This window comes from Euprymna scolopes, chromosome 13 (assembly GCF_053919585.1).
Source record: "Euprymna scolopes isolate OS-2025 chromosome 13, ASM5391958v1, whole genome shotgun sequence".
Classification (NCBI taxonomy): domain Eukaryota; kingdom Metazoa; phylum Mollusca; class Cephalopoda; order Sepiida; family Sepiolidae; genus Euprymna; species Euprymna scolopes.
Window position 1 is genome coordinate 8978811 of NC_136494.1, and position 15341 is coordinate 8994151.

At 33.7% G+C, this 15341-nt stretch overlaps 1 protein-coding gene across 1 annotated transcript in view; it reads left to right on the top strand.

The window, feature by feature from the left end:
• The first annotated feature begins 712 nt into the window (after positions 1-712).
• The window catches only part of LOC145291935 (uncharacterized), a 53205-nt gene continuing 38576 nt past the window's right edge, over positions 713-15341 (top strand). Inside the window, exon 1 of the mRNA XM_080137853.1 lies at positions 713-870. Coding sequence (XP_079993979.1) covers positions 777-870 — 94 coding nt within the window. The 5' untranslated portion in view covers positions 713-776. The remainder of the gene's footprint in view (positions 871-15341) is intronic.

Genomic DNA, 15341 nt, shown 5'->3' on the forward strand with positions numbered 1-15341 from the left:
TGTTTTTGTAAACCGCTCGTGAAAACTTTTTTTTTTAGATCAATTAAAAAGCATTAAAACTACGTAAGACAAAAACAAAAAACAAAAATAAATAAACCACATTTATTTTAAAACTTTATTTGAAATGACCGCGTAAAGATTCCTACGCCATATAAGACACTCCACTACGTCCGTTCGCACGCGAACGTCTCATGTAAGAAAAACACTACTGAAGACGGTGAAATGGCACAAAATAGTCCCAAGATGTAGGGGTTCATACCATGCAAACGGTAAATTTGCGGCGGGTTTGATTATCAGATTCGTTGTCAGCGACCTCGAATGCCTCTAAAAAACACATTCGAGTGGTCAGGGTTCTGTTGTAGCGTAAGGTAAAATTTACTAAAAAGATTAGTTTTTCTTTTCCTTGCGTTTTAACATTTAATCAGCGTTCGTCTTGTTCCGGTGGTTCTCGTCAGCTACCGGTCGAACCCGAGCCAACGTCACGGAAATCAGGATCCAAAGATGCATGAGTACCCAATATTCTAGTCAGAGACGTCAAAACACGACTACCTGTACCAAATGGTTGTCGTCATCCTGGCATGCAACAAACTCATATTTTTTTGAGTCTATAGCATAAACAGAGACCGCTAATACATTCTATTTTTGAAACATATTTTTTCGTGTATGCGTCATAACGTAACGATGACGTCACTAATGTACGTGACGACCGGAAGTGACTCCATATTTGAAATTTCAAAGAACAAAATAAAAGATCGGTCAAAAACGATTTGTTATCGATGGCAAGGGATCCTTTCGAAAAAAAGATCTGGTCGCACATATCGTGGAAGGCCCTGCAAGAAAATCACACCGTGAATCCGAATGCGGACGAAGGTAAGATTGTATGTGCAAATAGTTTTTTTTTTGGTACTAGTGCACTTATTGATCCGTGCTGAAATAATAACGTTATTATTTCGAAAGCCATTCTTAACATGAGGAGGGGAGGGTGTTTTGTAGCTATTCTGTACTTTAACTTCACAATATAATAATAATAATAAAAAGACATAAAACTTTAATTAAACTTGAAAATACTATTAACAAAATAACGCGGATCAATAAGTGCATTAGCACCTTTTTTTTTTGAAGATCCGTTTTTTAGGAGTTAAAATTTGAGAGGAAAGATTTTTTGGGAAGATTTTTTGGGAAGAGCCGATTTTAGAGAAACATTTTGGTGCTTTTTTGCCTTAGCGATATTTTAAGTCAACACATTTCAGGTAAAAACATTATTACGTACTTAAGAGTCATGGCGAAGTTAGTTTAATGATTTAATAGTAGATGTACGTGTATCAGAAATTTGGAGGAATTTTTGTGCATCTTCTTTTTTTTAACATGGTAGTCACCACTTATCAAGGTCCGGAAGCCACTCGGGGATAAGGGTTATTGCGTGTACAGTAATCAATGGGATAGTATCGTAGTAATCGTTAGTATTGGAGATTTGATAAAGTGTCTTACTTAAGGGGGCGGTTCATCAGGAATTTGTTTATATTGGACTTGAAGACATCCAAGTTGTATTCAGGTGGGAAACAGCCAAACGGAAGAGAGTTCCACATGCGTGCACTTCTGAGAAAGAAGCTTTGCTCATGGAATCTACGTGTTGATTTTGGCACATATAAAGAGTGAGGAAAACTATTGACAGTGGTTTCAGCTAGACGGGTGTTTTTTGTAAAAGATTGGCGAAGGGGGATCAGAGATTGGAGCTCAGACAAGCACTTGCCATAGAAGTAACGATAAAACAAAGACAGGCGCACAACGTTTCTTCTGTAGGAGAGAGGTTGCAGGGAAGAGAAAAGGGCATCCCCCACTAAGCCACAAAGTCTATTTTGTACTATGTCAAGGCAGGTTAGGCTGTTTTTATTAGCTCCTGTCCAGATGTGACAGCAATACTCCATCCTTGGACGAGTTTGGCTTTTATATAGATAGAGAATTGCATCAGTAGTGAGATATCTTCTGGAGCGGTAGAAGGATCTTACCATTTTTCCAGCGACCTTTGCAACAGACTTGATGTACGGGTTCCATTTAAGATCAGGAGTAAAGGTCAAGCCCAGAAGCTTGTCAAAACATGGAGCCTCCCCAAGAGAAGAGCCATCCATTTCAATTGATGCCAGAGGAAGATCAGAGCGTTGATGATGTAATGATAGGAACTTTTACTAGTAATTACTTTTCTATTGGATAATTTTTCATTGACTTCAATAAATCTTAAAAAGAATTAGTCGTTTAAACTAAATATAAAGTATCTAAGGTTCTTCAATATTTTCAAGAAATTTTGATTATCCTGTTTCAATTTTCTTAAAACATCGAAACGGAATCCTTTATTTAAACGTTTCGTCAGTTATGACTGGCAAAAAGTCATAAGTAATTCGCAATTATATTTTGAGTGTCGCCCGCATTGAGGTCTGAACTTTCAATCGACAGAAGAGTGTAACTTATAAATGAATTTTACTAATTACTTTATTCACTACGTCACAGATCCGAAATGGATACAGTACTTGATAAAATTCTTCAAGAGATTGAAAGGTTCAATCATCAGTGCGGGCTACACTAAAAATATAATTGCCGATTACTTATGACTTCTATCTAGACGTGGCTGACGGAACAAGAGCATTCTACCCTGTTGATTAAATAGCGGGCTCCATCCGAAATTCTGTGCAGATTTTCGAGTTCGACAGAAAGATTTCCGAGTTCGACAGAAAGATTTCCGAGTTCGACAAGATACACCTAAAGAAGGTCGGAGATTACATCGGCCAAAACGTGAAAATAGCACGCAAGATGAAAACAGTCGTCTGAACAACCTAAATAACACTAATTAGCAATCCACTGAATGAGAAATATATTAAATCAACAAATACGTTTTAATAAAGCTGGTATTTTTATGGATAGAGCAAAAAATAGTTTTGGGGCAAAAAATAAATAAATAATTTAATAAATAAATAAAATATAAATAAAATAAAAAAATAATATGCAGCAAATATGAGTTAGTTAAAATCGTGTCCATTGTATTTTAAATATGGAACCGAACCAAATGAGATAAATTAACAAGTACTAATAAATTCTCAGAAAGTACTATTGTGATATATTGTTCAATACAAATAATAAAATCATATTGAAAGAGACAATCCTTAATTTACTCCTTAATCCAACACCTCTTAGTAGATAATGCTCTTTTTCCTCTGTTTCTTTCGAATGTTCCCTTTTGTTACATCACGTTTTGCTGACTTCTTTCTTTGGTTAAGAATCACTGTATGTTGAAATTATTACAAATTCCTTTCTCACACCATGACAAGAATGATCATATATTATTACATTAATACTTAAAAATGAGGCTATATCAAAGCTTCCATATTCCATATTCTTCTATATTCTTGTCCATGGTTGCAAGATTGGCCTTTTAACGTCAGATTTAGCTAATTTGTTTTTTTTTTAAGCAGTTTGGCTTTAAAAATTGTATTTGTTCTTTTTCGAATAATACCTAAGAAATAAACAAGCAAGATATTACATAGATAGATTGATAGATAGGTCGATAGATATATAGATAGATAGATATTCTTTGCCCTGTTTCTTTTGAATGCTCCCTTTTTCCTAAGGTTTTGCTGAGTTCTTTCTTCAGTGAGAATCGTTGTACGTCGAAATTACAATAATGGTCATATCATAATTATGATATTCGAAAACAAGGCAACGCCAAAGGGAGGTTAGTCTTATATTCTTGTCCAGGAATGAGAGAGTGGCGTTTTTAAAGCAGAATTTTGCGATTTGACATTTTTGAAGCAGTTTTGCCTAAAAAATTGTATTTGAACTTTCTCAAACTAAAGAAAGAAACAGGCATAATATTATACACACTCATATAGATAGATAGACATGCATACAGAGGATGCCTTCAATAAATTTGCAGACGTTTTATGGTACAGCCATTTAAAATTGTCATAGACTCTTGAAAATTCAGTAGGTTACTGCTATACATCTTATGCGATGATTGATTAATTTTTATGATTTCAAATTCAAATGCACAGCTACAGCAGGAATTGGCATACGCCCCACTAAAGCCGGATTGTCACAGCTGGTAAATTTCCAAAATGCAATCTGGACGTGAGAACACTTTAGAAGGAAGATATGCAATAAAATTTTATTTTAAACGTGGAAAAAAATGCCACAGAAACATGTGAAATACTCCAGACTGCTTTTGGACCATCTTGCATGAATCAGTTATTGCATCAGGTTTTGAGTGGCATGAGAAATTCAGGGAAGGCAGGGGGTCTGTGAGAGGTGTAGGAGGAGTAAGGAAGTCAGAACACCATAGTTGCTTGGTTAAATAAAGAATTTCATGGATAAGGACTGCTGTGTGTCTATAGAGATAATAAGTGCACAGTTTGATGTCAGTGTGGGAATGGTACACACAATTATTTGCGAGGAACTGAAGATGAGGAAGATTTGTGCAAATGCTCTAGTACACAACTTCATCCTTGCCACAGATTATTTGACTAAAATGGGCATCAAGACAGTTTCTCAACCTCACTAGAGTTCAAACCTTGCTCCCGTTGACTTTTGGTTATTCCCTAAGCTTAAGGAAAACTTTAGAGGCTCTTATTATGAAACAATTGATGAGATGAAAGAGGGTGATACAAGAGGACTTCTATGGAGCCTTCCAGAAGTTGTTGGAACGGCACAACAAATGCATTGCAGCCGGGGGAGATTACTTTGAAAGGGAGTAGAGTTTCATGTGTGTACTATCAATAAAAGTACCCAAACTATATGGAAATTTATTGCTGGGTTGGCACCCCTACAGATTTTGACAATAGACTATTCCTGAGGTCATTGCCAGTAACCAGTTTATTCTATCGAACAGACTGGAACTGAGACTCAATGAGAGTAAGTCATAACCTTACTTTGTCCCACTCAACCAATATACGTTTCTGTATGTTTTTTATTAACATATATTTTATTTTTCTGTTTCCAAGCCTTTTCGTTCTTCTTTCAACATTTGAACCACAACACTTATTGGAGACACTTTGAAAAGTTAATTTTCTTATTAGTATCTACTAGCATTTCAGCCCGGCGTAGCCCGGGTGTTTCGAGGCGTATATTGAGTAAAAAAAAAGAAAAAAAAAAGAAAAAAAAAGAAAAAAGAAAAAAAGAGGTCAATTTATTATGCCCCCTTAACATTTATTCTTTTGGGCCCAAATCAAGTTATTAAGTTAGATCCATGTCCAAGGAACCTATATCTAAAATTTCAAGTGTTTAGACCCAAAATTGTCCGAGGAGTTATGTAGCGTTCTCAAAGTTCAAATCGTTGAAATTTGACCCCTTAACAGCCAAATTTCTGGCCGAAAACCGATCACAAATATTTTCCCAAATCTCCATACCATGTGTATCAAATTTCGAGTCTGTAGACTGAAAATTGACAGTTATTGCGTAGGGAAATGTGCACAGACACACCCACAGACACGTTCACTTTATAGATATATAGATATATTAATACGATAGCGTGTGTGTTATTTGCTGTGTCATATTTACATCCGGGTCGTTTAATTGTTATGTACTTCCATTTCCTGTAATAAATAATTTTACCAAGAATTGTTCATAAGTTTTGGTTTCTGCTTGGGTTATAACTGATGGCATTGAAATCATTTAATTTTTTTTATAAAGAATTTTACTAAGAATTTATCATAAGTCTTGGTTTCGGTTTCGATTTAAGCTGATGGCACCTTAGTAATCTATTTTTTTTATAAATAATTTTATCAATAATTCTTCATAAATTTGGTTTTGGTTTCGATTCAAGCTGATGCACCCAAGTCATGTAGATATATTTATTTTTATTTTTTAAATCGCAACTTTATAATATATAAAAATCGATAGAACATTCACTCTATAATAATACATATGAAATCTACAAGAATTAAAATATCATATTTAAGCGTATTTTACGACCTGGCTATACCGGGCGTCTCTGCTAGCTTGGATAAATACTTTTGCAGTTAAAAACAAAAGAGCTACAATAATATCAGAGCGTCTACATTTATGCTGAACATCTACAGAATGCCAACACCAATATATTACATATGAATCCGTTCCCCGCGGAATTTCCATAGGTCCCGTTTGTTTTTATTAAAATTATTATAATTCAAATTCACTCAATTGGTAGAGAATTTCATTTTTAAGTGTATTTGCCTGCATGAAGTTGCCACTTTTAACGGGACACATTTTTATTTATACGTGTTTTGGATAGAACTTTGATGCCTACTAGACATTACCCTCGAGTGTCTATGATATCTCTCTACAGAGGTTTGTCAGGACAAACTGGCATGAGTACCTATTTACAATGCCTCCCCACGGGACAGAGTTAGACACCAGGGTCGTTTTTTTAACGTGGAGAAAAGGTACAAAAATAAAAAAATTGTCTCAGTCGTGAAGGACTGATCCTCCACCGAAAGAGACCAAGAAATGGAAGTGCAGCATCTGAAGAACAGATACTACACTTTGAGATATTTATTTGCTCCCCCACTGAGCAAATTAGGCACAAGGCCGATTTTTAAAGTGAGTAGTGAAGGGGAAATGGAGACCAACTCCCCGGGGAGTAGGGGAGCTGGATAGTGACAATTGGTATGAAGGGTTGCCCCTACATTGACCAAGGTCTTATATGTGGGGTTGGCCTCACATATGGTCTTTGCTTGCAGTATCTGCCGGAACAGATGGTATTTATTTGCTCCCCCACCGAGCAAATTAGGCACAAGGCCAATTTTTAATGTGAGGAGTGAAGGGAGGGCGAAGGGAAAAAGGGGACCAGCTCCCGAGAGGTGAGAAATGGGAGCTGGTTAAAGGTCAGGCATGTGGGGTTGCCCCCACATCTGGTCTTTGCTAGTCATAGCTAGTGCTAGCTAGTCATAGCTTGCAGTATCTGCCGGAACAGATGGTATTTATTTGCTCCCCCACCGAGCAAATTAGGCACAAGGCCAATTTTTAATTTGAGGAGTGAAGGGAGGGGGAAGGGAAAAGGGGACCAGCTCCCGAGAGGTGGGAAATGGGAGCTGGTTAAAGGTCAGGCATGTGGGGTTGCCCCCACATCTGGTCTTTGCTAGTCATAGCTTGCAGTATCTGCCGGAACAGATGGTATTTATTTGCTCCCCCACCGAGCAAACTAGGCACAAGGCCAATTTTTAATGTGAGGAGTGAAGGGAGGGGGAAGGGAAAAGGGGACCAGCTCCCGAGAGGTGGGAAATGGGAGCCGGTCAAAGATCAGGCATGTGAGGTTGGCCCCACATCTGGTCCCTGCTAGTCACAGCCTGCAGCATCTGCCGGAACAGATGGTATTTATTTGCTCCCCCACTGAGCAAATTAGGCACAAGGCCGTTTTTAATGTGAGGTAAAAACCAGCTCTCCTTAAAGTAGGCAAAAAGGGGGCACTCTGGTTACCAAAAATAATAATTGTCCCAGTATAGAGGGTTTCCCCTCCATTGACTGGTACAAATTATCTTAAGTGCAGTATCTGCCGGAACAGATGGTGTTTATTTGCTCCCCCACCGAGCAAATTAGGCACAAGGCCGATTTTTAATGTGAGGAGTGAAGGGGAAATGGGGACCAACTCCCCGGGGAGTAGGGGAGCTGGATAGTGACAATTGGTATGAAGGGTTGCCCCTACATTGACCAAGGTCTTATATGTGGGGTCGCCCCCACATATGGTCTTTGCTAGTCATAGCTTGCAGTATCTGCCGGAACAGATGGTATTTATTTGCTCCCCCACCGAGCAAATTAGGCACAAGGCCGATTTTTAATGTGAGGAGTGAAGGGGAAATGGGGACCAACTCCCTGGGGAGTAGGGGAGTTGGATAGTGACAATTGGTATGAAGGGTTGCCCCTACATTGACCAAGGTCTTATATGTGGGGTTTCCCCCACATACGGTCTTTGCTTGCAGTATCTGCCGGAACAGATGGTATTTATTTGCTCCCCCACCGAGCAAATTAGGCACAAGGCCAATTTTTAATGTGAGGAGTGAAGGGAGGGGGAAGGGAAAAAGGGGACCAGCTCCCGAGAGGTGGAAAATGGGAGCTGGTTAATGGTCAGGCATGTGGGGTTGCCCCCACATCTGGTCTTTGCTAGTCATAGCTAGTCATAGCTTGCAGTATCTGCCGGAACAGATGGTGTTTATTTGCTCCCCCACTGAGCAAATTAGGCACAAGGCCGTTTTTAATGTGAGGTAAAAACCAGCTCCCCTTAAAGTAGGCAAAAAGGGGGCACTCTGGTTACCAAAAATAATAATTGTCCCAGTATAGAGGGCTTCCCCTCCATTGACTGGTACAAACCATCTTAAGTGCAGCATCTGCCGGAACAGATGGTATTTATTTGCTCCTCCACTGAGCAAATTAGGCACAAGGCCGTTTTTAATGTGAGGTAAAAACCAGCTCCCCTAAAAGGGGTCACTCTGGTTACCAAAAATAATAACTGTCCCAGTATAGAGGGTTTCCCCTCCATTGACTGGTACAAATTATCTTAAGTGCAGTATCTGCCGGAACAGATACTACACTTTGATCTTGACCAAAAAGGCCAAGTTGAGATGATAATAAAAACTGTCATGAGTATACAAGTAAAAAATAAATATTCAAAATCACATAGTATTCGCGGCCCAAATAAAATTTCCTTCGTATAGCTAACCCGCACTGACTTTTACGAGGAATTATATAGATTTATTTTACTTAAAAGAAAGAGAGAATAAAGAAAGCAAAAACATAAGACTTTAACTTTCGACATCGACCAAAACAATTCCAAAGACAAAAAAAAAGACATGTTGAATGTCCCCATTTGTGTGTTTAAAGTCTAGACATTTACATGGTTCTTGACGAGATTTACCAGGCTAAACAATAAGAGTATCGGGGACACACCTAAACATTATTATTAAGTTGAACCCGGATGCAAGGTCACTGCCCACATTTATTTACATACAGGGACGTCACCGTATTTCTTTTTAATTAAAAAAGGTGATTTGTTCAACGTTTAACATGGCAAGTAAAGCAGCGACAAAACGGGGGAGGGGCTCATTTTCCTTCTCTGCGTACCTTTATCTTTCGCTCTCTTCCTATATATATATATATATATATATATATATATATATATATATATATGATTATGTGTATACATATATATATATACACACACACCCATATATATATATATATATGATTATTTATATACATATATACACACAGATATATATATATATGTAATTATATATATATGATTATATATATATTTATATACACACACATATATGATTATATATATATGATAATGCATATATACATACATACACACAAATTGGTATATTTAGGTAGCAGTTTTTCATTCAAGCAAACATTAAATGCAACGGAGACACTTTGCTTTATGATTCTTTTTTTTTTTTTTGATTTTCCGTATAATCTTTTTATATCAAAATCGAAAATATTAATGAAGGTTCCATAATTGTTACTGTCACGAGCGCTTTCGATTCGCCCACGAATCATCTTCAGGTGTTGAGGAAGTAAAAGCGCAAAGGAACGTCTTTATCTGTGCCTAAATCCAAATGTAGATTCCATGAGCAAAGCTTCTTTCTTAGAACTGCACGCCAGTGGAACTCTCTGCCGCTTGCCTGTTCCCCACCTGAGTACAACTTGGACGTCTTCAAGTCCAACATAAACAAACTCCTGACAAACCGCCCCCTTAAGTAAGACACTCTATCAAAACGCCTAATACTAATGATTACTACAATACCATCTCATTGATTACTGTACACGCAATAACCCTTATCCCTGAGTGGCCTTCGGGCCTTGATAAGTAGTGACTCCTATGTAAAAAAAAAGTGCAAAGTAAAATATACATTAAATCTCGTTAAATGATAGTAAGTTAAAATATATAAAGTCGAGGAGAAGTCGATTAAAATCAGCAAGTTCGTGGGCATTATTGGCAAAGTTCGCCCATTACGCGCAACGCAAGACACTTTAACGCATTGCAACTTTTTCTCGAGTGCAATATTGTTTATAGTAACGTGATCAGTTCTAATTTATGGCGCTTAAAGAATTTTAAATTTTTTAATATTATTTTCACGTATAATTTTTGTGTTGTCGGTTGTGCAGTTGTGTCTTTTATTAAATGTTCATATATGGCGCTAGTATTGTTTAATGCATCGTGATTCGCCGGGAAAAAGTTGCCGTTGTATGCCATATGTATGTATAATTTCCATGCATTGAAACATATCATTTATGGCATGGTTCTTTCTTAGGCGCCCTCGTAAATGGCAAAGTTTACAAAAATGATTAGTAAGAAACTGCTTCTCTATAAAAGTTCAGCAAAATATTTTATGCAAATATGTAGCCGATATATATATATATATATATATATATATATATATATATATATATATATATATATATATATATATATATATATATATTTATGTAGTTTTAAAAGTTAAAAGACTTCCAAGACTATATATATATATATATATATATATATATATATATATATATATATATATATATATAGTCTAGGAAGTTTTTTTAACTTTAAAACTGCATAGAAAAATTATTATTTAATTCTTATATCTTTTTATAATTCGTTGAAAAACTATTCAGTCAGTAAGTCATTTAATCACATGCAATCGATGTGCTTTTTCGAATTCACAATAGTCCTTATATGATTTCAGTGATCATCATATATATATATATATATATATATATATATATATATATATATATATATATATATATATATATATGTATGTGTGTGTGTGTGTGTGCATATGTATATATATAATCATATATATATATAATCATATCCATATGTGGTGTGTATATGTATATATATAATTATATATGTGTGTATGTGTGTATATGTATATATAATCATATATATATGATCATATATGTGTGTGTGCATATATGTATATATATAATCATATATATAATCATGTATATGTGTGTGTTGATGTATATATATAATCATATATATAATCATGTGTGTGTATATATGTATATACATAATCATATATATATAATCATATATATGTGTATATAGATGTATATATATAATCATATATATAATAATGTGTGTGTATATATGTATATATATAATCATATATATATAATCATATATATGTGTGTTTATATATGTATATATATAGTCATATATATATAATCATATATATGTGTGTGTATATATGCATATATATAGTCATATATATATAATCATATATATGTGTGTGTATATATGTATATATATATAGTCATATATATAATCATATATATGTGTGTGTATATATGTATATAATTATATATATAATCATATATGTGTGTGTATATATGTGTATATATATAATCATATATATAATCATATGTGTTTGTGTAAATATGCATATATATATATATATATGTATGTGTGTGTGTGTGTGCATATGTATATATATAATCATATATATATATAATCATATCCATATGTGGTGTGTATATGTATATATATAATTATATATGTGTGTATGTGTGTATATGTATATATAATCATATATATATAATCATATATGTGTGTGTGCATATATGTATATATATAATCATGTATATGTGTGTGTTGATGTATATATATAATCATATATATAATCATGTGTGTGTATATATGTATATACATAATCATATATATATAATCATATATATGTGTATATAGATGTATATATATAATCATATATATAATAATGTGTGTGTATATATGTATATATATAATTATATATATATAATCATATATATGTGTGTTTATATATGTATATATATAGTCATATATATATAATCATATATATGTGTGTGTATATATGCATATATATAGTCATATATATATATAATCATATATATGTGTGTGTATATATGTATATATATATAGTAATATATATAATCATATATATGTGTGTGTATATATGTATATAATTATATATATAATCATATATGTGTGTGTATATATGTGTATATATATAATCATATATATAATCATATGTGTTTGTGTAAATATGCATATATATATATATATATATATATATATAATCAGTGACCACACCTCTTGAAAAAGCCCGCATAATTCGGGCGAAACGTCAAGCCTCCAGTTTTCCCTTTATTTTTCACATCATATACATGTGTGTGTATATAATCATATATATATGTGTATGTTTGTGTATATATGTATATATATATATATATATATATATATATATATATATATATATAATTATATATATATGTGTGTGTGTGTACGTATGTATATATGCATAATCATATATATATAATCATATATATATAATCATATATGTGTGTGTGTGTATATAAGTATATATATAATCATATATATGTAATCACATACATATATCTGTGTGTGTATATATGTATATATATAATCATGTATATATGTGTGTGTGTGTATATATATATATGTATAATATAATCATATATATGTATATATATATGTATATATATATATATATATATATATATATATATATATATTAGTAAGAAACTGCTTCTCTATAAAAGTTCAGCAAACTATTTTATGCAAACATGTAGCCGATATATATATATATATATATATATATATATATATATATATATATATATATATATATATAGCGATTATACTTGTATTAATAGGTTAATACAGTAGGGCAAGGTATGAGCTCCAGTTAAAAAAAACAAAAAACAAAACAAAACATTGAATTTTAAAACTTTTTTTTTTCCGGTAAAAATCTATGCAAAGAAATATGTCCAAGGACAGTTGACATCTTGTCGGAGGCCATAAATACATCTTAATTACTGCAAGTGCTTAAAATATACCAGGAACAATGAAATGAAGATAATTAGACAACCTAGTTTTGTTTAATGCCGGCATAAATTGCATTTATTAATGGCGGAAAAGTCACGTGTCAGTCAGGATATAACAAGAAAATGGCGCCGGCACGGCGAGTCTTACTTTTTTACGAGTGTAAACACACGCATGTAGAATTCTCTTCGCGTATATATTAATTATTGAATGTTTTAGGTTTTTGTAAAAAACTTAAATATAAATTTTAGTAGGCATAAATGATTTTTTTCCCTTGCTTATATGGAGTTTGATCTTAGATTCAAATCTGTTAAGTTTTTAATATTTAAGATTTGATTGTACCTATTTACAATGCCTCCCCACGGGACAGCGTTAGACCAGGGTCGTTTTTTAACGCGGAGAAAAGGTACAAAAATAAAAATTACCTAAGTCGTGAAGGATTTCTCCTCCACTGAAAGAGAACGAGAAATGGAAGTGCCGCATCTGAAGAACAGATACTACACTTTGATCTTGGCCATGTAGCTAGAGAAGACTTTTCTGTGAAATTTTTATCGGAGTTGCAATAGATCGGAGCTCAGTCGAGCACCTAACATGAAAATGGTGATAAAGCAGATAAACATCAGCAGCATCAGTTCTTCCCCACTAGATATCGAAGTAGGCTTACTACTCTGTCAAGGCGGGAAATTGTGCCCTGAGTGGCCCTTGCCCAAATATGGCAACAGAACTTCAATATTAATGTACTTTACTTTTATATCTAACCAATAATGATGCATTTTGAAACACACATCATAGGCGTAAGTAAAGCAAAGTAGGCTATATTTACTTTTCATTAAACTTTATGCAAATGGGACAAAGAGAGGATGGAAACCACTTGTGAAAATTAAGGAAGACATTTTGTTATATAGAGGACTGCCGGGGAATGCCAATTAATCAGAACGATTATTATTATGATCGATTTTGATGTCTAGAAAATATGTATTAATACGAAAGATATTTTAGGAAAAAAATATTATGGTAGAAATATATCAGGAAAGTTAACGTAGGGATGTTTAAAACAAACAAGAATGTTAGAACATCATGTGATCTTAATGTAACGTGTACTAATAATTAATGACGTGATAAGATAGATTTTGATAGAGGGGGAATTTAGTTTAGAGTTTGGAGTCAGACGGGAAAAGTGGGACAAGTTAGCACGAAAGATATCGTCCCCGCGTTTTGGAAGCTGGGAGAAACGAGACTATAGCATAATGTAGAAAAATAAATGGGAAGTCAAAAATAAAGTTATATAAATATATATAAAATATATAACGTACTGTTGCATGGTTTCCTTCGAAGGGAGATGGACTTGACTAATGAAAAGAGACAAAGACAACGGAGAGAGATATGTTATTTGGCTGGGCGTTACATAGACTGAATGTTACTGAACTGTTTTATTACATGTGAAACACCCATAAACACATACAACAATAGACAAACATTTTAATCACTAGACGTCGCACACTGTATATATCATACCTTTTAATAGACATCAGTTATATAGACCCTGTTAAAATACCGCCCGACATTTTGCGAAAATTTCAACAAGAGATATTAGACATTAGTTATTTAATGTTCCCAAAATTTCGGTTTCTTTTGAGCATTTTAAAGGTTTTTATGAGACATAACAATGGATTAATCTTCACTTTGAAATTTGTAATATTTCAGATTAGGATTGACTGTCGTTCCTAGTCACTCGACACTTAATTAAACGAGATTCATTAATGCGATAGCTTAGATGCCTTAAGCTTAAGCCCTCAAACATTCAGTTATTGATAAGTGCTGACTTTCTTGTAAATAAAAGCTCTTATATCTTGTTTATTTATAAGATATATATCCATATGGTCAAATTAGTTGAATTGATATATGGGCTTATTTATTTGATTTAAATAAAGACGGCATACCGGTAGTTATATTTTCTCCTCTACTGAGGTGTAAACAAATAAATAAAAATAAAAACAATTGAACTATTAAAAAAGCGAGGAATAGAATAAAAACAAACAAATAAAATAAATAAATAAATCGATAAATGTAAAAGTCATCAATAGAAAATAAGGTTGCCACCAGAAAAGAAAAACAGCCGTAAAAACCTTAGGTAGGGAAGTAGCGATGATAAGAGTATAATATTCCTTCAAATCAAAGCGAAACATTGACCAATAAATAACCGCCAAGTTAAAAGAATACCAACATTCTGTCACTGCGATAACTTAACCACACTAAATCGTACTTCCCTCTCCTCCCTCACTCCAACCTTAATTACACCTCCCTCCAAAAGCACCTACTGCTCACATTTACAAAGTATACACCCCACTTTCTTCCAGAACGTTAACCACAACCAAATATCATATAAAACTAATGTAATTTTAACTCCCGTTTCAACATCGATCTTTTTGGTCTAATGAGGTTGTATCCTTGAATTGGGATTCCACTGAAACATGTATGCACATATGTAACCAATAATGTT